Source organism: Otolemur garnettii, unplaced genomic scaffold (assembly GCF_000181295.1).
Source record: "Otolemur garnettii isolate 467f Iridium unplaced genomic scaffold, OtoGar3 scaffold00023, whole genome shotgun sequence".
NCBI lineage: Eukaryota > Metazoa > Chordata > Mammalia > Primates > Galagidae > Otolemur > Otolemur garnettii.
Window position 1 is genome coordinate 10,990,975 of NW_003852418.1, and position 26,256 is coordinate 11,017,230.

At 48.2% G+C, this 26,256-nt stretch overlaps 1 protein-coding gene across 1 annotated transcript in view; it reads right to left on the reverse strand.

Annotated features, from left to right (window-relative positions):
* Window positions 1-10,755, reverse strand: part of KCNB1 (potassium voltage-gated channel subfamily B member 1) — a 101,322-nt gene extending 90,567 nt beyond the window's left edge. The window contains exons 1-2 of the mRNA XM_003787685.3: window positions 10,741-10,755; window positions 8,803-9,535 (exon numbers count right to left, since the gene is read on the reverse strand). Coding sequence (XP_003787733.1) covers window positions 8,803-9,369 — 567 coding nt within the window. The 5' untranslated portion in view covers window positions 9,370-9,535; window positions 10,741-10,755. The remainder of the gene's footprint in view (window positions 1-8,802; window positions 9,536-10,740) is intronic.
* Window positions 10,756-26,256: the final 15,501 nt, after the last annotated feature.

Sequence of the window (26,256 nt, forward strand, 5' to 3'; positions counted from 1 at the left end):
AAATTAAACTCTACCAGAGCTATGTATGTATACAGGAAAGAAGCATTGACTTACAGGGTTTGGTAGTATTCATGGTTCAGGGATCAGGAATGAGGGAGGATTACTGTCTACAAATGGCCAATAGCACGCGTGAAAAGGTGCTCGACATCACTCCTCATCAAGACCACAGTGAGATATCTTCTCACACTCATTAGGATGACAACCATAAAAAAAAATGTAAATAGTGTTAACAAGAACACAGAGAAATGGGAACCCCAGGGCACTGCTGATGGGAATGTAAAATGGTGCAACTACTACAGAAAACAGGACAGCAGTTCCTCAAAAACTTAAATTTAGAACTACCATGGGATCCATCAATTCCACTCCTGGGTTCATACCCCAAAGAACTGAAAGCAGGGACTCGAAGAGACAGTTGTACCTCCCATGGCAACAGTGGCATTAGCCACAACAGCCAAAAGGTTGAAAGAACCAAGTGTCCATTGCAGGATGAATGGATGGACCAAGTGCAGCACGGTACACATGACGGAATATGACTCAGTCTTAGAAAGGAAAGAAATTCTGACACAGGCTACCATGAGGATGAACCTTGAGGACATTTTGCTGAGTGAAACAAACCAGTCACACAAAGAAGGCTGTGTGATCCCACTTCTATGAGGTACCTAGAGTGGTCAAGTTCATAGACACAGAAAGTAGAACAGTGGGTACCAGGGTTTGGGGGGATGTGGATGGGAGGAGTTGCTTAATGTGTACGGAGTTTCTGTTTTGCAAGATGAAAAGGTTCTGAAGCGTGGTTGCACAGCAATGGGAATATATTTAACATATTGGACTGTAGCCTTAAATGGTTCTGATGGTAAACTTCATGTTATGTGTATTTCACGATCATTAAAAAAAATAAAAGGTCATCTGGGAGAGCGTTTCAATTGTGGAGCCTAGGCGTGGGTATTTTGCAAAGCTCAGGTGATCCCAACACACAGCCAGGGTGGAGAACCACTGAGCTGCGAGGTGTGCTCTGTTTATTATCCCTACTTTGGGAGCTCACAGCCAAGAGGCAGAGGAAGTGAGATTCGAACCCAAGCCCCATACCCAAGCCCATGAGAGTATGTCTAACATGGCAACAGTTTATTTCTTAAGGAGAAACAGTTTTTTCTCTTAAGGAGAATTGGTGCCCTGGATATTGACATGCAAATTCTGGCTCCCAGCCCAATCATCCAAGTATGGGGCTGGGGCATTCCTCCTGTCCCTGACTCCTCCTAGACCTCCTGCCTAGACCTACCAAAGTCAAGGCTATCCAACCTCAGGGAGAGGGTAGAAACTTACGTATTTGGTTTTTCTATAATGTTTAATGCTAAACCGAGTCTCCAATGGTCCTGTCCATCCACTAGCCTTTGGGATAAGATCCTTCTGGATTGGGGCCAGGAAAACTTCCAAGTCAGGTGGGAGATGCTGGACAAATCTCTCACCTCACAGTACTTCCCCAAGGTGAAAAGCAAACGCTGGGATAGCATCCTTAGATCTTGCTTTTCACTTCTTGAAGGTCATTCGTACAGCACAGAGGTCAAAGTCATGGGCTTAGCAATCAGGAAGTCCTGGGTGGGATCTACAATCTGTCCCAGCCTCCCACTCGCTGCACCCTGGGCCAGCCCCTGAGTCCTCGGAGCCTCTCGTCTATGAGATGGGGGGTAATTATCCCTCTGTCATGCAGTGGCTGCGGGAATCAGATGTGATGGTGCAATGATGCCCTTTGGACTGTGCCAGACACTTTGTAAGCACTTAGGTGGTAGCTGAATGAAACAACCTCTACTGTTGTTTTTATTTTATCCAAGAGATGGGGATGAGGCTGACTGCACCCCATCAGCCCAAGAATTTCTTCTTTTATGACAATGCCTGAGAGAGGTTTGGTTTTCCATGCTTCTTAGCCCATAATAAAATACCAGGACATGAAGAACTTGGTTGGTTTCCCGAAAACCAGATCCTAAGACAAGGATCTGGGTATGAGAGGTTTATGTAGGAACCAGTCCCAGAAAACTCTGGAAGGGGAGATGGGATGTGAGACAGGGAAGGAAAAGAGGTCAAAGAGGAGGTGTTACCAAGCAAGTGACCACTGTGGGCAACTGGACCTTACTCCTGCTGTGGCGTTCTGGGAGCCAGGGAAGAACATGCACCTCTGAGCTACACCCCCATCCAGTGTGGGGAGCCAGTGTGTACATACACCTCCCATCAGTCAGCAGTTGAGTCCTCATCCTAGTAGGGCTTAGCTCTCTGCCTTTATTGGCCTCCAGGGGCTGGAGAAAGCCTCTTACTTTACAATGAGCATGTATCATTTTAAAGAATAATTCTTTTTGAAGTAGGCTATTGTTTTGTTGTGGTGGCGTCATCGTAACTCACTGCAACCTTAAACTCCTGGGCTCAAGTGATCCTCCTGCCGAGGCCTCCAGAGTTAAGTGCCCACCACATGCCACCATCCCCAGCTAGTCATTTTTCATGTTTTGAAAGGGATCTTATTTATCTTGCAGGATTTTCAGGAGGATTAAATAAGATAACAATTAAAAGCAAACAAAAACCCCAACAGTTACTGAGGGCTTTCTAGATGCTAGTCCCTGCTGTAGGTGCTCTACGTGCATTGACTATTGAATTCTGGTAGCTATTCGATGAGGCAGGCACTGCGATTGTCCCCAAATGGCTGTTTGCTAAAGGAACCAGGGCACAGAGAGCTGCAATAGCTTGCCTCAGATCACACGGTTATTGACAGGAGGAGCCAAACTCTCAACTTGGGCAACAAAACCTTGAGATCAGGGTTCCCATCCATGATTCTAGCAAGTACAGCACGTATGCAAAATCCTGGGTATGAACTTGGTGCCTAATGCTTGCTTGTTCTCTTCCAATTAATTAGGCTTTGACCAAACTGTTAACTGGGCCAGAAGTTTTTCTTCCTGAGCATTTTCACATTCAACCGCCCATATAGCTTTTCAAAACCCCTGGGAGACCAGCTGCCAAGATATGATCCTAGTTCAGCATCCAGGAGGGACAGAAAGATCCACAAGCTTCAGTGGGGGGAATGATGGTGGGGCCAGAAAGGCCTGGGAGGCTGGTGTGGTGGCTCACACCTATAATTCTGGCACTCTGGGAGGCCAAGGCGGGTGGATTGCTTGAGCTCAGGGGTTTGAGACCAGCCTGAGCAAGAGCGAGACCTCATCTCTACTAAACATAGAAAAACTAGCCAAATGTAGTGGCTCATGCCCATAGTTCCAGCTACTCAGAAGGCTGACGCAGAAGGATTGCTTGAGTCTAAGAGTTTAAGGTTGCTACGAGCTAACTTGACCCCTTGGCACTCTACCCAGGGCAATAGAAAAAAAAAAAAAAAGATTGCATAAGATCCCAAGAAGGAAAAGGTATCTCAGTAAATAAACAAATAAATAAATAAATAAATAGGCCTGGAAGTGGTCTCTGATATTTCACCGACTTGCTGTGCGATCCTAGGCAAGTCACAGATGCATCCTGGGCTCTGGGTTTCCCTTTGTCAAGAGGGGAGCCTGGGATTATCAATGACAACTTCATCCTGTGACAACTCTGTGGGGTGAATTTTATTATCACTTTCATTTGCAGATTAGGATGGGAAAGCTAAGAGAGGTGAAGCAAACTGCCCAAAGTCCACAGCTAGGAAAAGGCAGGGCTGGGATTCAAACCCACGTCTGTGAGACCCTACAACCAAGATTTTGAATTTCTGGTGTCTTCTCACCCAGGAATAAAAATTTGCACCTGGATGACCAAGCTGGGGCCAGTAAAAGCCTCAACGAAATGATTCATAGCACTGAAGGGACCCCACAGATTCTGAGTTATGTCTCTGATTTTTCTGGCTGATAACATACAAATCTCTATGGCTCAAGCTGAGGAACTGGCAACCTCAGCAAAGATAGGTAGCTAGAATAGAGGCTTTGGGGATAATGCCAGTCATCACCACGGCCACTTACTAAGGCTTCCAAGAGCCAGGCACTCGGATGAGCTCTGTACACGAATTATCTCCTAATGGCCCTTCGTGGTGGCTTCCATTACAATTTTCATTTCCTAGATAAGGAAACTGAGACTCAGAGAAGAAAAGGAACTTGCCCAAGTTCAGATTCCTGGTAAATAATGGAGACAAGAGGATGAACCATCTCTGTTGGACTCCAGAGCTCATCCCTAATCAAATCTGTTAGGGGCAAAATACTGACCACGGTTCCTAAACAAAGGCGACTCCCACTTTTGAATATAATAATAATAACTCACACTTAGATTACTTTCTAGTCACATCTGAAATCTCGTTGAATTGTCAAAACAGTCCTGAAACGTAGGCATGGCTGTTATTGCCATTTGGCACACGAGCACGCTGAAGCTCAAAGAGCTCAAATTATGTGCCTAAGACTGCAGGATTTAGGAACACGGGCTTAAGAACCATACAGATTTTGGTTCAAACCCTGGCTCTGACATTTTCATTTCTTCAACATATATTTACTGAGTAGTTAGCTGTGTGAACTCAGGTAAGGGACTTCACCTGTCATAGACTCCATTTCCTTTTCTGTGAGTCTTAATCCCACTCACCAAATCCATTCCCTCCATTCTCTGATAATCCCAGACCTTGGCTTTCTCAGGTTCCCCTGTAGCTAGAGCATGGGCCTGAGACATGATCCTGGCCAATGAGATTTAAAGGAAGTCTGCTAGGGTGCTCCTGGGAAAGGGTTTTCTCTCTCTCTCAAAAAAAAGTGAAGCATAGGAGGAAATGCTCCTTTTCATGGGTTGGATATCATTGTGTCTCTATCTGAGGACTGGAATTAGGCAGCCATGTTGTGCTATGAGGCATCAAGCTCAAGGACCACGCCACCTGCAGGGACTGGAGGAGCAGTGAGATGAGAAGAATCTAGAATCCTGATGGCATCATTGAGCCATTAGCTCAACCTTGGATTTCACAAGCCAATTACCTTCGAACTTCACACTATGTGAGGTAATGCATCATCATTCTTACTGAAGCTACTTTGAGTTTTCTATTCTGCTACTTGCACCCCAAAGCACCCCTAACTGGTATGCTACCAATGAGGTAGCAGATTTGAAGTACCATTAATCAGGGCTTGACACAATAAACAACAGCTACTCTGGAAATTAGAGAGTTATCTCAGGGCTTTACCTCTGAGTCTATTCCACAGAATGTAGACATTCCTGCCCTGGCCAATCGGTTCCTCTTCTCTTTTTTGCTGAGAATAGCCTGTAGGGTTTTCCGAGAAAGCAGAAACCCAGGGGTGGCCCCAGCACAGCAGCCCTGTCGCCCCAATGGGGTTGGCCTCATCTTCTAAATAAGAATCAATCACACTGCCTTTTGCCTAATGGGTTTTGATTTTCACTCCCTTGACAGTGAAGCCCAGGGCCTGTGCTTTGGTTTATCTCTGAGTTGCCAGAACATCTCATCAATTATTAACAGCCTCAGCTCAGCCTCCCTGCTACTGCTATCAGAAGGAAAGGGTTTGCAGCAACTCAGCCCACCTAGCCCTGGAAAAAGGACTCTGCTTGTCATTGTTTTTAACAACTCCATCCACCTACTATGTGGAATCCCTACTATGTAATTCTGCTAAGTGAAATTTGGGCAAACGTGATTTATGGATGACCCTGAAAAGTGGGCCTTTTATCTCCATTTTATGGGTGCGAGGCTAGGACTTGGAAAGGTGAAAAAATTCCCTAAGGCCAAAATCTAAGGAACTGGTGGGGCTGGGAAGAACTGGGTCTGTCCTTGTTCCCAGCATATGAGTCAGACATGGCCATTTTGGTACCTTATAACCGCCCAGAAATGACCCCCAATTTGGTCATTTCACTCTGTGGGCTCAGAGAACTTTCCACAGGCCTCACTTGTTTAGACAAGCAATGTGTCCAAGCTGGGGGCTGAGTAGGGATTGGGTGGGCAAAGTACAGATGACTGAAGGAGGCCAGAGGCACAAGGAACTGGGTTGCAGGTGGGCAGTGAGAAGGAGTGACAGGTCCCAAACCCTAGGACATGTGACTGGCTGATTGCCTGCTTCATTCATTCATTCATTCATTCATCCCACATGAAGTTATTTAAAGCTCCTCTGTGCCAGGCACCACGAAGGGTGCTGGGAACAGAGCAGTGAATCAATTCGTGATATTCATATTCTTGTGGGTTTGAAACAGAAACACAAGGAAGCAAATATCATTCAGATGGCGCTTAAGACCTGTAAAGGAAAGGCACTGCCTGAGGCAACAGAGAGTAAAGAGAGGGAGGTTGTTTTAGACCAGGGTCACAGAAGGTCTTTCTGAGGAGGGGACATATGAGTGGGAACCTGCCTAAATGAGGAATCAGGAGAAGGGACTGGCCAGGGGACAATCTGGGAAAGATCATTCCAGGAAGTGGGAACAGCAAGTGCAAAGGTCCTGAGGTAGGATAAACTCTGGCCTATTTAGAGAACAGCGAGGAGGCCAGTGGGACCAGAACCAAGTGAACCAGAGTGACAAAGATGAGCTCAGAGAGGTCATGGGGACAGATTCTGTAGGGCCTCATATGCCAGGATGACAAGTCTGGATTTTATTCTGAGTGTGATGGGAAACTTCTGGAGGATTTTAAGCAGATGAATAATGTGATCCAATTTGCATTTTGAAAAGCTCACTTTGGCTGCCATGTGGGGAATGGATTGCAGGGGCAAAAGTGGAAGGAAGGAGCCTGGGGAGGAGGCTGCAGCACTTGGCTCATTACGGAAAGAACACTCTGGCTTGAATTTCGGGTTACTCCTGTTTGCCTGCTGTGTGACCTTCGGCAAGTTAGTTAACCTCTTTGAGCCTCCCGATTTGTGAAAGGTGGGATAATAACAGAGAGTTGTGTTGTTACACTCCATACACAGTAGGTGTTTGATCAACAGCAACCAGATTTCTATGCTGAGGGCCAACGAGCCTGCCTGCCTCCTCATTTCATCTCTGGCTGCAGAATATCCTAAATGGTCCATCTGCCAGGAATGTGAACCGGCAGCCCCAGCCTGGGATCACAGAGAGGTCATGAGGCTTGTCCCTGCGAGCGGATTAACCCAAGGGAGAGGAAAGGCTCTTTATTCCCAAACATCGCCTCTTGCATGCCCCAGTGCCTGTGCCTGGCTGCCGGATGCCAACCCAAACATGGCCCTTTGCCCACTTTTCTCCAGGAGGGCAAACCCTCCTGTCTCCTGCCCTTGCTTTCAGATCTTTGGGACAAGATGTAAGAGAGAGTCATGTTTGGGCCTCAATAGGGTTTGCAGTGGGGGAACCTGTCAGGCCTGGAAATAGCAAAGTAAGTCTGTTGATCCTAAGCTGATTAAGGGTGAGTGACTCTGTCTTAAGAAGGAGGCGTTTTGGACATTGAATTGGGGGCAGGATTATGGAGAGAGGCAGCCCACAGCTTCACAGGAGGAAGCCAGGCCTAGGAACCTCTATGTCCTATATAGGGTCAACAAACCAGAGAAAAGACATGTGGGAGGGTCCCTCCACCTTCCAGGTATCCCTTCTGCCTCTCTTTGGACAGCCAGATCTGGGGCAGCCAGAGTTCCCTTCAGACTGGGACCTGAGACCCCACAATGAGAGGCAAGGGCTGGAGCCAGCCATGGTTCTTCAATTATAGACAGAGATGGTTATTTTGTCTTCTTTGATTCTTTTTGCTGTCAATCTATTTATCTGGCCCCCTTTTTAGGCTCCACCCTCAGAGAGTGAGTTACCTTCTCCATGTCTTTCCCAACTTGGTCTTCCTGGCTTTTGACATCAAAACCTCTCTTTTATGGGCTTCCCCTGGGCCTCATGCGACCTCTGTTATAGCCCCAAACACCCTGTGTTGTCCTTTGGTCCAAACACCCAGCACGCTGGCCTGGTGAAGACAGGCCCCACCTCTCCCAGGTAACACAGAGACTCTCATCTACCAGTGACCTCCTGCCCTGCCCAGGTCCTACCCCAAGGCCCCGTCAGTCCCTCACAGCCTCGGCCCCTCCCCAGCAGCACACAGGACACTCTGGCCCACCCCGTGTGATCAAACCGATTCCTGCCCCTTCCTCCTCCTCCTCTACTTTTCACATCGATTCCTTTTTCTCTCCCATTTCAAAATCTACGTCCTCTCCCAACAGCCAAAACATCTTTATAGGCTGTGCCAAATCATTCTTGAAATAAACTCACCAAATAAATACATAAATAATCAGGGGTGACCTCTAGCCCACAAGCACCCACAGCCATCGCATGTGTCATGTAATCCACACCCTCAGAGTCCCTTTGCCTTGTTTTTCTTACTTATGTTGAAACTACCTGGCACTATCTCAACCTCCTCCAAGCATGTCTGTAAGCTGCTTTTCTTCCCTTCCCGGGGCAAAGTAGAGTTATAAATGTGAAGAACTGTGTTAAAACCACAGGGCAACCTGTTTCAGCTTAGGTCTTGGGGGTAAAAGACCCCACCGAGGGCACAGGGAACCCAACTGTTACAGGTGGGCAGTGAGAAGTGGTGACAGGGAACCAAACTCCCCTCCATCCCAGAGCCTCTGCTGTCTCTCTGTGCTCTATTTTCAGTGTCCATCTTCTTGTTGTGGGCTTTTGTAAGTGCCTGTAAATCTTTTTCCTCAACAAAGTAGGCGGATAAAGCATTGGATAACAAAAAGATGGAAATGCCACCTAGGAACATCTGAGGGCGTTGGTCCTCAGCTCTGGGAGGTCCCAGCCTCTGCCACCTTACTGATCTTCCTCTTTGGGAACTAGGCCAGAGTCCCTCGGCTGTGGTCCTCAATGCGGGGTCCTCCTAGGCGGACAGACCCCAGATCTCAGACTCACCTTGGCAGCCACAGAGGAATTGGGCTTCTCCAGTAGGTCCCAGAGTTTTTTCCTCTTCTCCGCACAGCACGTGTTGTCGAACTCCTCGCCCTCCCGCTCCCGGAGGGTCTCAGCCTCGCGCTTCAGCTCCTCGTTCATCTGCTCCTTCTTCTGGTGGTAGCGGGCCTGGCAGCAGGACTCCAGGTAGATCTCGTCGATGCCCCAGTAGTCGAGCTCTTGGCTGAAGCTGAGTGCGCACATCTCCTCCATCATGTGCAGTCTCCCAGTGCGGTAGAAGTTGAGGATGGAGGTGAAGGCGCCCGGGTGGCGGTCGAAGAAATACTCGTTGTCGTCGAGGCTGTAGTCGTCACACACCTCGAGCAGCGAGTCGTGCGTATTGCAGTCACGGAGTTTGCCCAGCCGCGTGCGGGGCAGGCGGTCCAGGGTGCGCCAGAGCACCTCGTGCGCCAGCCCCCCGACGTTGAGGCGGACACGCCGGGAGCACGCCTTGCTGCGCACAATCTCCATGGGCTCGGGCGGCAGCGAGCTGGTGGAGCGCGAGCCATGCTTCGTCATGCCCGCCGGCATCGCTGGTCCGGCCGCCCCCGCCCCCCCTGCCCCCCCGGGCCGCAGTCACTCGACGGCAAGGCCCGCTACTGCGGGGGAGGGGGGCAGGGAGCGCTGTGGGCTGCTGGGGGTGCAGGAGACCACGCGGGCGCGCGTCACGGCCGTCTTCTCACCTCCATCCCGACGGCTGCGAGGCAGAAAGCGAAAGCGGACGAGGGTCAGCAAGCGAGGAATCGGGCATGGTTCCTCCCTACCTCTCTACCAGGGTCCCAGCCGGCCTTGACCTTCTCCGCGCTTAAGCGGCTCAGTGCAATAGGAAGGCAGGGCGCTGTCCCTCCGGCCGGTGCTGAAGTCCACCCCACCCCACGGAGGGAGGGAGGGGCCGCCCTGGGGGGGGGGGTGGAGACGTCTCCGAGAGATGCCCCTGGAGTCCCGGAGGCCCCACCCCCGGCTTCCGAGGCCCCGGCACGACCCAGCCGCCCGAGGCGCTGTCCGCCCCTTCGAGTGCTGAAAACTCTTCTCTTTGGGTCTCCCGGGCCGGGTCCCGTACCTGGCCCCGCAACAGGGAGGGGAGAGCTGCATGAAAAACTTTCTTTTTTTTAAAAACAACTTCTTGCCTTTTCCTTCCCCCACTCAAGATAATCAGGATTTGGAGGTTAGGGGGATGGTAGCGGATTTGCTTTCTCTAAATCTTAAAATATTTGGGGGCTTCTGGGGGTTCTGGGAGCCCACCTGTCAAAGGTCACAACAGACAGGGGGTTCACAACAGCCCCTCTGTCCTGGAACGACCCCTCTTCCCAAACCACCAGAGAACCTTTTGAGGTCGCTCCAGGGCCGAGGGGGCGGCGAAGACTAAAAGCCAAGCTCTGCGCTGGGCCCTGCCCCTCCCTCTGCGCCCCTTACCCTACGGCAGAAGGGGCGCGCAAAGAACTCAGATCCGCCTGCTCAGTCCTCCCCTTGCTCCTTCCCCGCCCCCTTTTCCTCCTCCTCCTCCTCCTCCCCCCTCCTCCTGCTCCTCCTCGTTCCTCTCCTGCGATGGCTTTTTATAACTCCGGGTTCTGCGCCTTTCCCCGGGCTTGGAAGGGAAGGGGTGGGGGAGGTGGGAGGCGGGGAAACGAGCTGAATTTTCTGGCCTTTTCAAAACGTGCCCTCCTCCTGCCGCGCACCGGTGATTTCGGGGGGTTCCCCCTGAGTCCCCTGGCATATGGGGCTCCCATCCTCTCCCCAAAACGGGGATAGCGCGTCTTCCAGGCCCCAGCCCTTGCCCGCCGACCCCCACCCCCGACTGAAGCCGCGCAGCCCGGGCAGACCAACAGGCCGAGCTGCGGCAGGCAAGCCCCCGGCCCGTGTCCCCTTGCACCCCAGCTGTGGGCCCTGCGCCCCAACACTCACCCCCAGGGCGGCCGCCTCCCGGGGCCAGGGACCGCGCATCGTCCCGGCCGCCCGGGCGCCCCCGCCCGCGGGCAGCGGCGATCCCGGGGCCGGGCTGGGCCCGGCCTACCCCGGCCGGGCAGGCGACGCGCGCGGACTGCAGGCGCCGCGGGGCCGGGGCGCGCTCTCCTAGGCGGGGGACGCGGGGGGCGCGGGGGACAGGACCGCGATCCAGCGGCGCCTCCTCCACCTCCTCCTCTTCTTGCTCCCGCGGTGGCGGCGGCGGCTGCCTGGGCGAGATCAACAAGTCCGGGCTGAGCTTCGGCTCTGCGCTCGCTGCGATTCTGTCCCGCACTTCGAAGCGCCCGGAGTCGGGCACCGAGGCGGGACGGCGCCACCTGCGGGTCGGAAGCGCGCACGCTGCTTAACTCCTGCCTGCCCGGCCTAGCCTTCTGGGGAGGCTGGGGGCGGGCTCCGGGCTAGGACCGAGGAGATGCGCCCGGCGGTTCCTCCCTTCCCACCTGGGCTACCTCCACAGCCCGCCTTGCGACTCCTCCTTCCGTCGTCCCGTCAACTACGCGGGTTGAGCGCCTGCTGTGTGCAAGGTACAAAGATAGGGATCTGAGATACAGCTGTGAATCCAACACAAACATCCGGCCCTCACGGAGCTGATTGCAGACAGACTATAAACAAAGTGAAAGAATATGTCAGGGGCGATAAGCACTGGAGGAAATAATGAAGCAGAGGAGAGAGCGGAGGGCAAGGTGCAATTTTAAATAGCACTGTCTTTGGTGAGCTTCCGTTCTAGATTCTGGGATGAAATTCTACATTCCAGTAGGGGAAGGTGGACGACGAACACATCAGCAAATAAATATGCAATGTGGCAGGTGGTCGTAACAGCTAAGAAGAAAAATAAAGCAAGGCGGGGAGAAGAGTGAGCTGTGAGCTAGTTTATATAGTCTGGTGATGCCCGCCCTCCCTCCCTTCCTTCCTCCCTCCCTCCCTCCCTTCCTTCCTTCCTTCCTTCCATGTTAAGTTGACCAGTTGGTTATTGAGAGCTTCTTATGTACCAGCCAAATGCCAGCCTCAGTGGAGGAAATTCTTCCCCTGGAGCTCCCTGTCCAGTGTAGGAGGCAAAATCCATCAAATAATCCCAGAAATAAATGCAGAACTGGAGGATTTACCTGGAGAGGGGGGCAAGGCTTCAAGGAAGCCATAGTTGGGCCCTGCATTGACTCATTCATTCTTTCAAATACTTAGTTGACAGTAGGTGCTAGGGAACCAGCAATGAGCCCTCTGCCCTGAGGGAAAAAAACTAAACAAGACACAGGGCCCCAAGCGAAGGCCTTCCCCTCTCTGGCCCTTCTCTTCATTTCTAAAATTAAGGGATTTTTTTCTCCATAGAGCTGCACACAATATTATTATATATTTTTAACCTGTCTCCTTCTCGTCCCTTCCTTCATGATCCTTGTCTAAGGTCCCATCATCTTGTCTCACAGCAGCCCCCTGGCTGGTCTCCCTGCCCCACCCTTGCCCACAGCCACCACAGCCACCATCCCATTCCCCACATTGGATCATGTCTCTCATTTGCTTAAAACCCTCCCAGGACTTCTCGTTGCTTAGACCCAAACCTAAACTTCTGACGCCCTTATTCAGTCCTGTCCTCCTCTCTCAGCTTGTAGTGGAGGCAGACAGGCAACTAAATAACCAACATTTTAAAAAAGAGAACGTTTCTAACTATGGTGACTATGATAAAAGAAATGGAGCATCATGGTGGGGTGGGGGGACACCAAGGTGATAGCTGTGCATGGGGTGGTCAGGGAAGGACTAGCCATGGAGAGAATGAGGGGAAGGGCATTCTGGGCAGAGGGACAGCAAGAGCAGATGCCCTGGGGAGGAGAGGAGAATGCGCTTAGTCTAAGGAGCAGCAAGACAACCGGAGTGGCTGGAGCAGAGGAGGCAGGAGGGACCACGAGGGCAGGAGGGTGGATAATGTGGGCTCATATGGGCCAGAGCAAGGACTTTGGCCTTGGGAGGCAGACGGGAGCCATTCAGCAGAGAGTGCCTTAGGTTAGACTGGGATCACTCTGGAGAACAGTTAGGGGACAGGTGGGAGTGGGGAGACCAATGAGAAGGCTGTTGTTGTCTAGGGAGGGATGATGCCAGCTTGGTTCTGGGTGGTGGTAGGAAATGGGCAGCCAGAATATAATTCAAAGGTAATGCTGTCAGGATTTTCTGAGGCTTTGGATGAGAGAGAGCATGAGAGGCAGAACAGTCAGATCCCTCCTGCTTTAGGCTGGTGTTCCGAGCATCAGATATGGTTCTCAGCTGACCCCTCTGTTAAGCTTAAGTTGCTATAGACAACTTAATGCCTCCAGAGGTCTGGGCATTCCTGCAGGGGGCTGCAGAAAACAATAAAGCCTTCCTATTCAAAAGGGAAAAAATATTTGTACCCACACAATAACCTGAAATTAAAAAAAAAAAAAAAGAAAGGAAAGAAAAAAGTGACTCTGTAATGGTAACATTTCCAGGCATTCCTGCAGAATACAGCCATCAAGGTGCAGCTAAAATGGTGTGCAGAAAAGCTTTTCTATTCTACTCTGCTTAGCCAAGTGGTGGGGACGGATGTTTGCTGAGCACCTACAACAAACAGTTCTCTGATGGTTCATAACAGATGAGTTTATTTACAGATGTAGAAACTGAAGCTCAGAGAGAAGGAATCTTGCCCAAAGTCTTGCTGCCAGGTGTCTGGCAGACGCAGGGTGGGCATCTGTTTGTGGGATTCCAAAATCAATGAGCTATCTAAATACCAGAGCAGCCTCTTAGCAAAGCCTTTTCATCCATCAATTCATTTATTGACTCCTGGAGTCATTCCAGAGGTTTAGGGAGCATCTACTATGTGCCTACCATGGACGTCAGTGCTGGGCATTGAGGGTAAATAACCACTATGGTTCCCATCCTCATGGAGCTACATGCCCGTCTTGCAAGGAACAGGCCAGAAAACCTGATACTTACTTGTCTTCCTTCTCTGTTGTTTTATTCATTGCTTTATTTATCCTTTTATCCCCACTCCCCTCTCCAGGCCATAGGAAAAGTCGTCATGTGCTGACTACATATTGTTTTGTCTGTGTGAGTTCATAACGCTGTGTCTGATGTTTTGTGTGCATTTTAAAACTTGTGGGTTTGCATGATAGATTGCATTCTATGTATTTTTCTCTAAGATCCATTCACCGTGCTGAGAGTGCACCAGCCCCCTACTCCTAAGAGCTGTACAGTTGTCAGCGATGCTGTGTGTCCTCTCTCCACTGTCCACCCCCCACATGGTCACCCAGAGGACTCCAGCTCCCACTATTGCAATGAATGCATCCATGGTTATCCTCCTACATGTCTGCTTATGGGCCAGTGTGATGGCTTTTTAAAAAAATACTTCCTGCAAGATTGGAATTGATAATGTGATGGATTGTGTATATACATAACTCAATTCCATGTGCCCAGGTCTCCCTAAAAATCTCTGTTCCAGGCTGCATCTCACCAGCAGAGCTGGAAGTTCCTACAGCCTTGCATCCCTGCCAACATTTGGTATTATCCAGATATCTAAGTTTAGACATTCAAATGTATACAAAGTAACATCTCAGTGTATTTACATTTTCATTTGTCTGATTACTAATGAGTCTGAGGTTCTCTTAGCCTGCTCCTTGTTCACCTCTGGTGTAAATGGTGTAAATTGCCTGTGCATGTCATGGCTCATTTTTCTATCAATGCTCCTGTTTTTTTCTCGATGATTTGAAGGACTCCTTTGCATTATGCAGATTTCATGTCCCTGTGGGTTTTATAAACTGCAAATATCTTCTTTCATTCTGTCATCTATCAATTAACTTGTCTAGGTTAAGCAAACATTCTTTTATGTGATCAAAATAATTTAATTCTGGCTATCTGGTTTCTGCTTTTAAAGTTTTGTTTGCGGTCTCCCCTTCCCCTAAGATTCAAACATTTTTTGTTCATTATTTTATATTTTTTATCTTTTACTTTAAGTCTTTAATCAATTATGTGTGTGTGTTATTTGATAGAAATACAACTTTTTCCCCTTATAGTTGTCTAGTTTTCTGAAACACTGTCATGAAATAACCTGTTCTTCCTCCCACTGATCTTTTTTTTTTTTTTTTTGAGACAGAGCCTCAAGCTGTCCCCCTGGGTAGAGTGCTGTGGCATCACAGCTCACAGCAACCTCTAGCTCCTGGTCTCAAGTGAGTCTCCTGCCTCAGCCTCCCAAGCAGCTGGGACTACAGGCACCCACCACAATGCTTGGCTATTTTTTGGTTGCAGCCGTCATTGTTGTTTGGCGGGCCCGGGCTGGATTCAAACCCGCCACCTTATGTGTATGTGGCTGGCATCTTAGCCACTTGAGCCACAGGCGCTGAGCCCCACTGATCTTAATCTACAGGTCACCTTTGTCACATGAAATCCCCCTGCACTCCCTGCTCTTTGCTGGTGTTTTTTATTCATATGACTTTGTAATGTGCTTTAATACTTGGTAGGCTTGTTCCCTTTTCTTTGCTTACCTTTTTAAGGGCAGACTTAGCTATCTGTGGACTTTTAATTTCCATGAACTTTTCAGCAAGTTTATTAAGAGGCAATTACTCTTCCCTTGCTTTCCTCCCCTACTCCTGATCACTAATCTGCCACCAGCATCTACCCACAGCACCTCCCCCAAGGAACTCCCTGAGAATTGTAGACGGGTCTCTGGAAAGAAACCTGGGGCCAATCTTTCAGGGAGCTGGAAAGTTGTTTCACTATAAACAAGAGTGAGATGGATATTTTGATGTTATTATGTTTATTTGTTTGTTTAGCCTAGGACATATGTTACACTATTGGGAGATGTGTTTGATTGTTATAACCCCAGGGGAGAGCAGTCTATTGGTCTCCTCATTGGCACCTAGTGGGGAAAGGCCAGCGATGTCGCTAAACATCACACACTGCTCAGGACAGCCCCCCACAATAAAGAATTCTCTAGCCCTGGAGGTCAATAGTGGCCGGCTTGAGAAACCCTAGATTAATTTAACATAAGGCAAAGATTTCCCCAGTCTGGAAATCTGAAAACATTGGTCCCCATTTTCTCAACCAATAATTAATGAGCACCTACTATGTGCCATGCATTGTTCCAGACAACTGCCGCTAAAATGTGAATAAAACAGGCATTCTCTGTGCTTATGGACTCATATTCTGATGGGAGACACTGTTAATACATAAGCAAATAAATAACTAAGATGATTCAGAATGTGTTAAACACAGTGAAGAGAAGTAAACAGGAGGATGACTAAGAGAGGCATCAGCAACTTTAGATAAGGTGGCCAGGGAGGGCTTCCTGGGGAAGGGAAATATCTAAGCTGAGAGCCTAAGGACAAGAGAAGCCAATCGCTTGACGTTCTGAGGAAGGAGGCGCAGGCAGGTCAACAGCAAGTACAAAACCTCTAAGGTGGAAATGAGCTTGTGTCTTCTAAGAATAGATGGGTGCTGGGGCCAGCCAAGCAGAGCCTGGTTGGGATTTTATTCTTAAGGTGAAGGAAGGAGTTTGGTTTTTTTCTAATTGTGATAGAAGGCCACAGTTTTAAGCAAAGAAGTCCCATCATGCTGACATGTTTGGAAGCGATGACTCCAGCTATTAGGAAAGGTAGGAGGACAAAAGCTGGTGGCAGGAACACCCGTGACAAGGCATTTGCAATTGTCCAGGCCAAAGGTAAAGAGACTTGGACTGGGGTGACAGTGGTGGGCAATCTCACAGCCACAAGTCTCTGATGGGAAGATTCTTCCCCAAGCCCGAGGCCAGTGCTGGATATTCTATATCATGTAGATTCTTCCCCACAAATGGCCTGATTTCCTGCAAAGTCTGGCTCCAGATTCAGATAAAGAACATTTGGACACACCTGGCTCTTGGGAGTGCAGCTGTTGGGAGCAGCTCTGTCACCTTTCAGCAAACAGTCCTCTTGCTCCTACGTGTCCATTCATTTACTCAACAAGGATTCAGTGCAAAATTACTCAGGACTGCAGCGTGACCTTGTGGCTCAGAGAGAGGGTGCTGGAGTTAGAATGGTACCATTACTTTCTTGCAGAATGACCTTGGACAAGTGTCCTAACCTCTCTGAGCCTCGATTTTCTTATCTGTAAAAAAAAAATCATGGTAATAAAGAGAATACCTACTTTAGGGTTACTGTGAAGAATTTATAGAAGGCACTTAATCATCGCTAGCTCTCTTTATCTGGTAGACATAGGTAACCTCAGGACAGGAGATGGTCTTTCCTGCTCAGTGAAAGTAATAGAATACTTAACTAATACAGAATTAAAGAATAAGGATATTTTCTTATTTCATATAAAAAATTAGGAGGAGGGTGGTATGAGAGTTGATTCAGAGGCTCAACTATGTTATTAAGGACCCAGGTTTCTTTCACCCTTTTGCTCTGCCTTTCTCAATATATGGGGTCTTTGCTCCCTGGCTTATTGCCTCATGGTCACAAAATGGCTGCTATCACACCAGCCATCAATCAATCTTTATAAAACTATATTCAAAAGCAGAAAGGAGGTGACCATGATGGCCAAAAATAGCTCAATAACTCCTATCTCTCTCTCTTTCTTCATAATCCCTCTTCCCACTACCTTCTTATTGGCCAGAACAGTCACCCCTGGGCCAATCACTAGAAGAGGGGATAGGATTCACCCCATAGGACAAGGTTGATTCCTGCCTTTACAAGATTGAAGTTCCTTTAATGAGGAAGACGTGAAAGTGGACATTGGGCGGGCAGTAGTGTCTGCTGCACTTTCTCCAGTGCCCAGCACAATCCCTGGTACAAAGTAACTGTTCAATAAATAACCCCACTTATCTGAGGGCATATAAAAACTTATGAATGAGACACATCTTGGACTCCAGAGGTATCCAGTCCTACTGGTGGGAGCAAGACATTCAGAAATAAAATTGGCAAAGAAGTCTTGTTCTCCTTCCCAGCTCCAAGCCTTTGGTGAGGAGAGCCCTGAGATCATTTACAATCTTATAATTGGCTAATAGATATTTGTAAATACCTTTTAAAAAAGAAATGGATAGTATGTAAGCAGTGTTCCAACAGGCAATCCTTTATGCCAAATAGCAAAGCTCATAAGCTGGTGGTCTGCAGACTTGTGGTGTTTGGCTATTAGAGTTTTTTTTTTTTAGTCAACATTTAAACATCACTTCACATTAAAATATGGGTTTCTGGGTTTTCTCAGAAAATTAGAGGATTTGATTAACACTGGAACCACATACTTGCGTGGCATGGAAATTATGGCTGGCACAGAGGAGTGGCTGCCCTGGAGTCACAGCTCCCCCTTCAAGGCAAGACGTGCTCTCTTGGTTTGCTAGTTTCCTTTTTCCTTAAGGCGCTTTTCTTATTTATGTTACCTGCCCAGTCCTGGTATAAATTTGAGTCTGTGTTTCTTACATGCCAAGACCAAGAAAGTCCCAAAAGGCTGTCTTGCGTTTCTCTGTTCCCCAGGCTCTGCACAGTGCCTGGTTTAGAATTCTCATTTTCTAGATGAAAAGACTATCAGTCATTTGAAGGGCATACGACTTCATGTCTAATAATTTTCTACCATCGTAAGAGGAGAGACTACCTGTAAGTAAATCCATTAGGGGGGGAAGTACAACCCGGGGACTGAGATACTGAGTCCTGACAATCTCATTAGAATTCCTGGATCCAGCCATGCCTGATGGCAAGCCAGATTTCCCAGTCATGTGCACTAGTAAATACCCCTTTTACATAAGCCAGATTGAGTTGTCAAAAAAGAGGTCAACTGATAACAATCCTCTCTCCATTGACCAAAAGTGTATCATCTCTTTGAGAAGAACATACAAGACAGAGGGCAAAAAGATAATAAAACTCAGAATATTCTATACAGAATTACGGGATGGTCCCCAATTAGATCTCAAATATAACTGTCTCGTTTAATGAGATGGGGTAACTAAAAAGTTCACCAAAGGGAGCAGTATCCCAGTGGTCAACCAGTGAGCGGACATCTAAGTACCAACACCAGGTCACCTGACTCCAGGGCCAATGTTTTCAAAATATCTTCTGCTTTGGGCTTCAGGGAACACATCTTACTGAGAGGTATTGAGATTTTTGTTCAAGGCTAAGCAAGGTCAAGTCAACCCAATTTGTCCATGTATTAAATACAAGTGATATCCCCTTTAAAAGGTGCTGGCAAGAGACGTGTTCGTTTGAAGTCAGATCTTTTTTCTCTTGGACTCCATAATACCAGCCATCATTTATTTATAATTCCACTGAGTATCTTACTCGGGTTACTTGGCACATCTGGGCACTGAGCAAGGCTAATTAACCTCCCCTACCCCCTTGAATTCCTGGGTAGGAATAATTGCGTTATGAGGGTAGTTACAGGGGTACCCAAAGGCTCAAGGGACATCATTACATCTCTGAGTGGCTGTCACTCGGGAAAACTGCTCCTTGCTGTGGCTTCCCCCAGACAAAGCTCCAACAGCCCCAGGGACGTTTCCATCAGCTTAGGTTCCAATCTTCTTGACCATTTCTCTTTTGTCATGGCCCAAGTTTATAATCACGATTATGAATAAAAAGGAGATAATGATAGAATCTTCCTTTCGGGCTGCTGGGGGGACTAATGAGAAAAAGCAGGTAAAGTGCTTTGCACCTTGCCTGAAACTAGTGACTACTCATTAACATAAGGGTAGTAGCAATGCTAACAACCACAATAATAGCCGCTGACATTTATTGAGCACTTACTGTATACCAGGCACTGTGCTAAATGCTTTGCACATGTCTGATGTCACTTAAGATTCTTTCTAGCTCTTTCACCCTTGAATATTCTAATATAAACAAGACCTACTCGCTGTTGGGTGATACCTGAGTGACCAGATGTTGGATTCTAGTCCCTGTTCTATTTTCAGCTAGCCTTGTCTTTATCAAGCCTAGGGTTCCTGGCCCAACCTCCTGGTAAATGCATGAGCCTGGCTTTCTTTTCTCTTCTTTTTTCATTTTTTAAACTAGAAAATAAATTTCTTTTAGAGAGGTGGTCTCGCTTTGTTGTCTAGGCTGGCCTCAAACTCTTGAAGGCTCAAATGATCCTCCTACCTCAGCCTCCCAGGTAGCTGGGGCTACAGGAATGCTCTACTGTTCCTGGCTGAGCTGGGTTTTGATCAACCCAAACATTTATCGACTTTCTATCCATTCTTTTGCCTATCACCTACCCATCAACCTAACATGCCCTGATCCATCCCTATACTCAGCCACTAAGCGATCCAACCATCCACTGGTGCATCCTTCTTCCCACTCACCCATCTCTCCATGCACTCACTCACTCATCCTTCTTTTAATTCATTTATATATTCCATCCACTATCCATCTTTCCACCCACTCATCTATTCACCTACCATTTGTCCATCCATCCACCCACCTATATACAATCCATCTTTCCACCTATCCATCTCTGCCCATTCACTCACCCACCCACCCAATCACTCATCCACCCCAAATATTCATGCATCTCTCTACCCCTTGCTCACCCACTCAGCCATCCATCCATTCACCCACCCAGCCATCATCTAACATTTGGAGTGATGCTCTGAGCTGAGCCCTGGCATTATCTCTTGGGCTCCCTCACTAGGAGGAAATGTGGGTGCCATTAGAGGATCCCCACAGAGAAAGATATATAGTCGATAAACCTGCATGCAGACCAATAGGCCTCTTTGTAGCCAGGACTTTGCAAAGCCATTGACTTCCAGGGGCTGTGGCCAAACAATGATGAAATGCAGGGAAGGGCTGGACTGAGGCACACGCTTCCAGCAGAGCAATTAGAGGTAAACTAATATCTCTTCCCCACAAGGAGCCTAGGAACTCCAAGACGTGATGGAAAAGGGGCGAGTCAGCAAGAGGAGAAAATCAAAGCCACAGAGATCAAGAGCTATTTAACTGATCCTCCTAAGATAATATTTCATTAAAACCCAGCTCTCCTGGCCGCTGGGGACTGCTGTCTCTCTTGCCCCCTCCCTCTTGCCCTTGTCCACCTATTTCTCTTCTCATCTGCTTCCTCTCTCATCTGTCTCCCCCAGCTCTGTCCCTCCTTTAATCCAGCCTCCCTCGCAGCTATTAGACTTTAAAGGCAGGAGTGTGAGGACGTCACTCCCCTGTTTATAATTCTTCATGACTCTTCCTGACTAAGATAAAGGACCAGCCCCCGAGACGAGGCAGAGGTCATTCATTTATTTAACACACGTTCCCATGTGCCTCTGTTCAGACAAGCCTAGGGATTGCAGGGCACAGAAGCATGTTTCTGGCCCTGCCCATTTCTGCAGCTTCCTCACACACCACTCCTTCCCACAATCCGGCATCAGCAAAGATGTCCCAACCTCTGGCCCAGTGGTAGTCACTTCCCAAAGATGGTCCTCAATGAACCTGTCCCCTGGTATTCAATCCTTTGCTCAGTCCCCTTCCACGTTGGCTCTGAGCTTGGCTTTGTGTCTCGCATTTACCAGTAGAGTGCGGTGACAGTGATCCCCATTCCTGGCTAAGCTTTTACAAGCTCTGGCAGCTTCTGCTTTTGTGTTTTTGGGAGCCCTGAGCCACTGTGTAGGCAGCTTGGGTATTCAGCTGTAAGAGACCATGTGGAGAGATGGCACCAAGAGTGAGCAGCCCCAAAATTACATGGAGAGAGCGGTTCAGCCACTCCAATGTTATAGGTGAGCACAGCCTTCTAGTCACCCCCACCAAGGCACCCGATACGCAAGAGAAGCACTGTGGGTGTTCCAGTCCCACCTACCATCTGATCACAGTTACACGAGTGACTCCAAGTGAAATCAGCAGAAGTATCCAGCTTAAGCCCCTGTCGACCCGCATAACCATGAGACATAATAGAATAGTTCTGTGTTAAGTTGCTACATCTTGGGGTTGTTACACAGCAGCAGATAACTGATGCAGGGTCTTTGCTCCTGCTATTGATGCTGCTTAGAATGCTCTCCAGTCCCAACATGGTAAAGTCCTAGTCACCATTCAAAACCCATATCCAGTGTCACCTTCCCAACCTCCTCACAGTCTGAGATACATCTCTTTCTTCTGGGAAACTATTATGAGGCTAACTTAGGATATTCGTTTTTCAGTCTCCTCCAATAACTATAAATGACAGTATTTAGTCATGGAATGCTCACGAGATCCCTATGAGGGAGATATAATTATTATCCATTTTCCCTGTTTTATGAGTGAAATAGTTGGAGCATCACCCTCCTATTCAGTGGTTCAGCAGAGATTCAAACCTGGGAAGAACCCAAGCTCTTATTCATTATGGTATATGGCCTTTGAGTATGAGCCATGATGACAATTATTATCTCATTTAACACAAAATCCAGAAGCAGCTGATGCCCAGATCTGTTGCAGCAGCAGCTTAGAGGTCTCAGGATTCTTGGTTGATTTCTGTGAGTCTCTTGTCCTCATGATCACAAGATGGCTGCCATGATCAGGTTTTCACATGACCAGTCCAAGACAGAGAAAGGAGGAACATTTCTCACATTCCCCAAGTCCCACAGACTTTCCCGGCCATCTCATTGGCCAGTACTGGGTCACAGGACCACAGCTAGTTTAGTCACTGGTGAGGGGTACCTGTTACCTACATTTAGCTTGGCCTCATTTTGATTTGGAGCTTGGGCCCATTTTCTCTGAGTACATGGCTGCCTAATATCTAAAGAAAACAATGGGTATTTTTTTTTTTTTTTTTGAGACAGAGCCTCAAGCTGTCCCCCTGGGTAGAGTGCCGTGGCTTTACAGCTCACAGCAACCTCCAACTCCTGGGCTCAAGCGAGTCTCCTGTCTCCGCCTCCCAAGTAGCTGGGACCACAGGCGCCCGCCACAACGCCTGGCCATTTTTTGGTTGCAGCCGTCATTGTTGTTTGGCGGGTCCGGGCTGGGGATTCGAACCCGCCACCTTAGGTGTACGTGGCTGGCGCCTTAGCCGGTTGAGCTATAGGCGCCGAGCCACAATGGGTATTTTTAAACAAAGAAATTGGGGCGCTGGTACTTGGGCAGGCAATCAGCATTTCTTCCACAGTGAGCAGGTTTCAGAACACCTGAAATAAAGTCACAGGGGCCCTGTTCACCCCAAGGACCTAGATGCCCCCAAGGTCACTTTTCCAAGTTTGCATAATGTGGATACGTACACCTGTCTCTCTCGGGCCACTCTGAAGTCCTAGAGAAGGTTGCAAGCAATAGGATAGCAGACTGCCAACCTCCCCATTCATCACTCTCTATTCCCTGCAGACACACACCTCTGGACCACATCTTCCAAACACTGGTCCCAGAAGGTGTTTGAGTTTTCACTGGTCCTTCATGAAAAGAGAGAGAGAGAGAAGGGACAATGCAACTAGGTTTTTTTGTTTGTTTTATTTTGATTTGAGACAAGGTCTCATTTTGTTGCCCAGGCTAGAGTGCAGTGGCATCTTTACTGCAACCTCAAACTCCTGGGCTCAAGCGATCCTCCTGCCTCAGTCTCCCAAGTAGCTGAGACTATAGGCACATGCAACCATAACTGGATAATTTTTGTATTTTTTTAAATAGAAATGGGAGTCTTAGTTTTGTTGGGTCTCCAACTCCTGGCCTCAAGGGAGGGATCCTCTTGTCTTGGCCTCTCAAAGTACTGGGATTACTGGTGTGAGCCACTATGCCCAGCCTAGCATTTAATTTTGGTGACGATACATCGATTCCACTTAAAGAATAGGGATTTACTTTCCCACTTAAAACCAGGGCATTTAACATACAGAGCAGCCTCTTGGCCATGGCTGACAGAGATTTGTTCCCAGAGCTCCTCTGGCCACCCCATCACACAGCCTCAGCCTCCCTGGGGTGTTCACTTTCCCTCCAATACACCAAACCCCTTACCTCTTTAGGGTCTTTGCATTTTCTGTCTCTTTTTCTTGGGGTGTTCTTCCGTAGTCGCTCGTAAGGCTGATACTTTGCATTCTGACTTCAGCTCATATGACCACCTGCCAGGAGACTTACCCTGTCTGTCCCTATGGCCATGGGCATCTGCATCTCTGTGCCACCATCACATCACATCCTGCTGTTTGCTTGTCTTCACAGCCCCCTTCGGCATCTGACACTGTGAGCATGCTGATTGGCTTCTTTGTTGAATGGTCCCTTCTGCCTGATCAGAATATCTATGAAGGCAGAGACCTGGCCCAGACTGGCACCTTCCCCTCCTCCCACAGCCCACTGTCCATACGCGGTGACATGGGTCCTGCCAGAATAAGTCAAAGTTTGCCCCTCCTCCACCCAGAGCCCTTCCTGGCTCCTGCCCACATCAGTCTGCCCGGTTCCTGGAACCTGCTAGGAGCTTTCCATCTTCGTATTGTCCACATCTCTCTGGAACATTCTTCCTTCAGATATCCAAGTGGTTTGTTCCTCTCATTTTGTGGAGTTTCTGTTCAAAGGTCCCCCAGGGAGGCTGTTTCTACCCACCCTATGAAAAATTGCACTTTCCAACCCCCTTTCTCGTCTACTCTTCTCCAAAGAACTTGTCACCATCTGACCTACTTTATATTTTATTTACCTAATTTACTGCTGTCTCCTCTTTGTGAACGTCAATGCCATGATGACAAGGATTTTTTTTTTTTTTTTGGTCTGTTTTACTCATTGCTTAGGCCTTGTTACCTAGAAAGGTGCCTGGCATGCAGAAGGTGTTCAGAATATTTACTTAAAAACATACATAACAGCTTTATCAAGATAGAATTCCCGTACTATAAAATCTACCATTGAAAGGGTACAATTAGATGATTTTTATTTTTATTTATTTATTTTTTTTTTGAGACAAAGCCCCAAGCTGTTGCCCTGGGTAGAGTGCCGTGGCATCACAGCTCACACCAACCTCCAACTCCTGGGCTCAAGCAATTCTCCTGCCTCAGCCTCCCAAGTAGCTGGGACTACAGGCACCTGCCACAATGCCCAGCTATTTTTTGGTTGCAGCCATCATTGTTGTTTGGTGGGCCCGCCAGCTCAGGTATATGTGGCTGGCACCTTAGCCACTTGAGCCACAAGCGCCGAGCCCAATTAGATGATTTTAATTATGCTCAGAGTTGTGCGATGATCACCATGATCAATCTTAGATTTCATTAATAGTCACTCTCTATTTCTCCCCATCCACCCTGTCCCAGATTAATATTAATCTGTTAATATTAATATACTAATACTTTTGACTCTCTAGATTTGCTTATTCTGGACATTTCCCATGCATGGAGTCATAATACGTGGCCTTTTGCGACTGGCTTCTTTCACTCAGCACAATGTTTTCAAGGTAAATTCACGTTGTGGCCTGTGTCAGTACTTCATCCTTTTTATTGTCAAATATTTTTCCATCATATGGGCACACCACATTTTGTTCAGCCACTCGTCAGAGGATGAACTTTTGGGCTGCTCCACCTTTTGAGCTATTCAGAATCAATTTTTGAGCGAATGGCTATGTTAAGTCTAATATGGAACCTGTCTGTCTGCTTTAGGGAGATTAAACCCAATTGACAGTGGAAGTAAACGAAGATGTACTAGTTATTCTTCACCACCACCCCGCCCCCTACTTAGAGACAGGATCTTGCTCTGTTGCCCAGGCTGGAGGGCAATGGCATGATCATAGCTCACCCTAACCTCAAACTCCTGGCTCAAGTGATCCTCCTGCCTCGGCCTCCCAAGTAGCTGGGACTACAAGTACGTGCCACCACACCCAACTAATTTTAAAATTTTTTTGGAGACATGAAGTTGCTCAAAATTCTGTTCTCCTCCCACCTCAGTCTCCCAAAGTGCTGTGATTACAGGCATGAGCCACAGTGCCCAACCTACAAATGTATTTCTTTTTTTCTTTGCAGTTTTTGGCTGGGGTTGGGTTTGAACCTGCCACCTCCAGCATATGGGGCCGGCGCCCTACTCCTTTGAGCCACAGGCGCCGCCCATACAAATGTATTTCTTCATGTCCTTACCTGGTAAAATAAAACACTGGAATCCTTCTGTTGACATTAATGGTAAAAGGGTATGAAAAGTGTTGGAGCTGCAGACCCCTAGGACCTAGAATGCAAGGCCAGTGGCTCCGGAAAGCCAAGCCCTATCCCTCTGGCCCTGCCATGTGGTTCAGACCACAGGGAGAGCATGATGCAGCTTCTCAAGCTGGGGTATGGTACCCCTGGGGGTGGGGAGGGGCTCACACTTGTATCCTGGAAAGACTGCATTTCCCAGCCTCTTGTGCAGCAAGAGAGGGGTCATCTGACTAAGTCCTGACCGATAGGATTAAAGCAGATTTTCCTTCCCTTTTCTCCTCCCTCCTTCCTGCTGACTGGAATGTAGATAAAATGGCTGGAGCTTAAGCAGCCCCTGGGTGGAGACCACTGATTTATAGATGCTAGCAGGACTGGAAAAGAGAAGCCACACCACCTCTGGTCACCTATATGTGCTTGAGAGAGAAAAATAAATACGTGCTGTGTTGGATATAGTAAACACGTTACAGTGTAAAATGCTGTCGCGT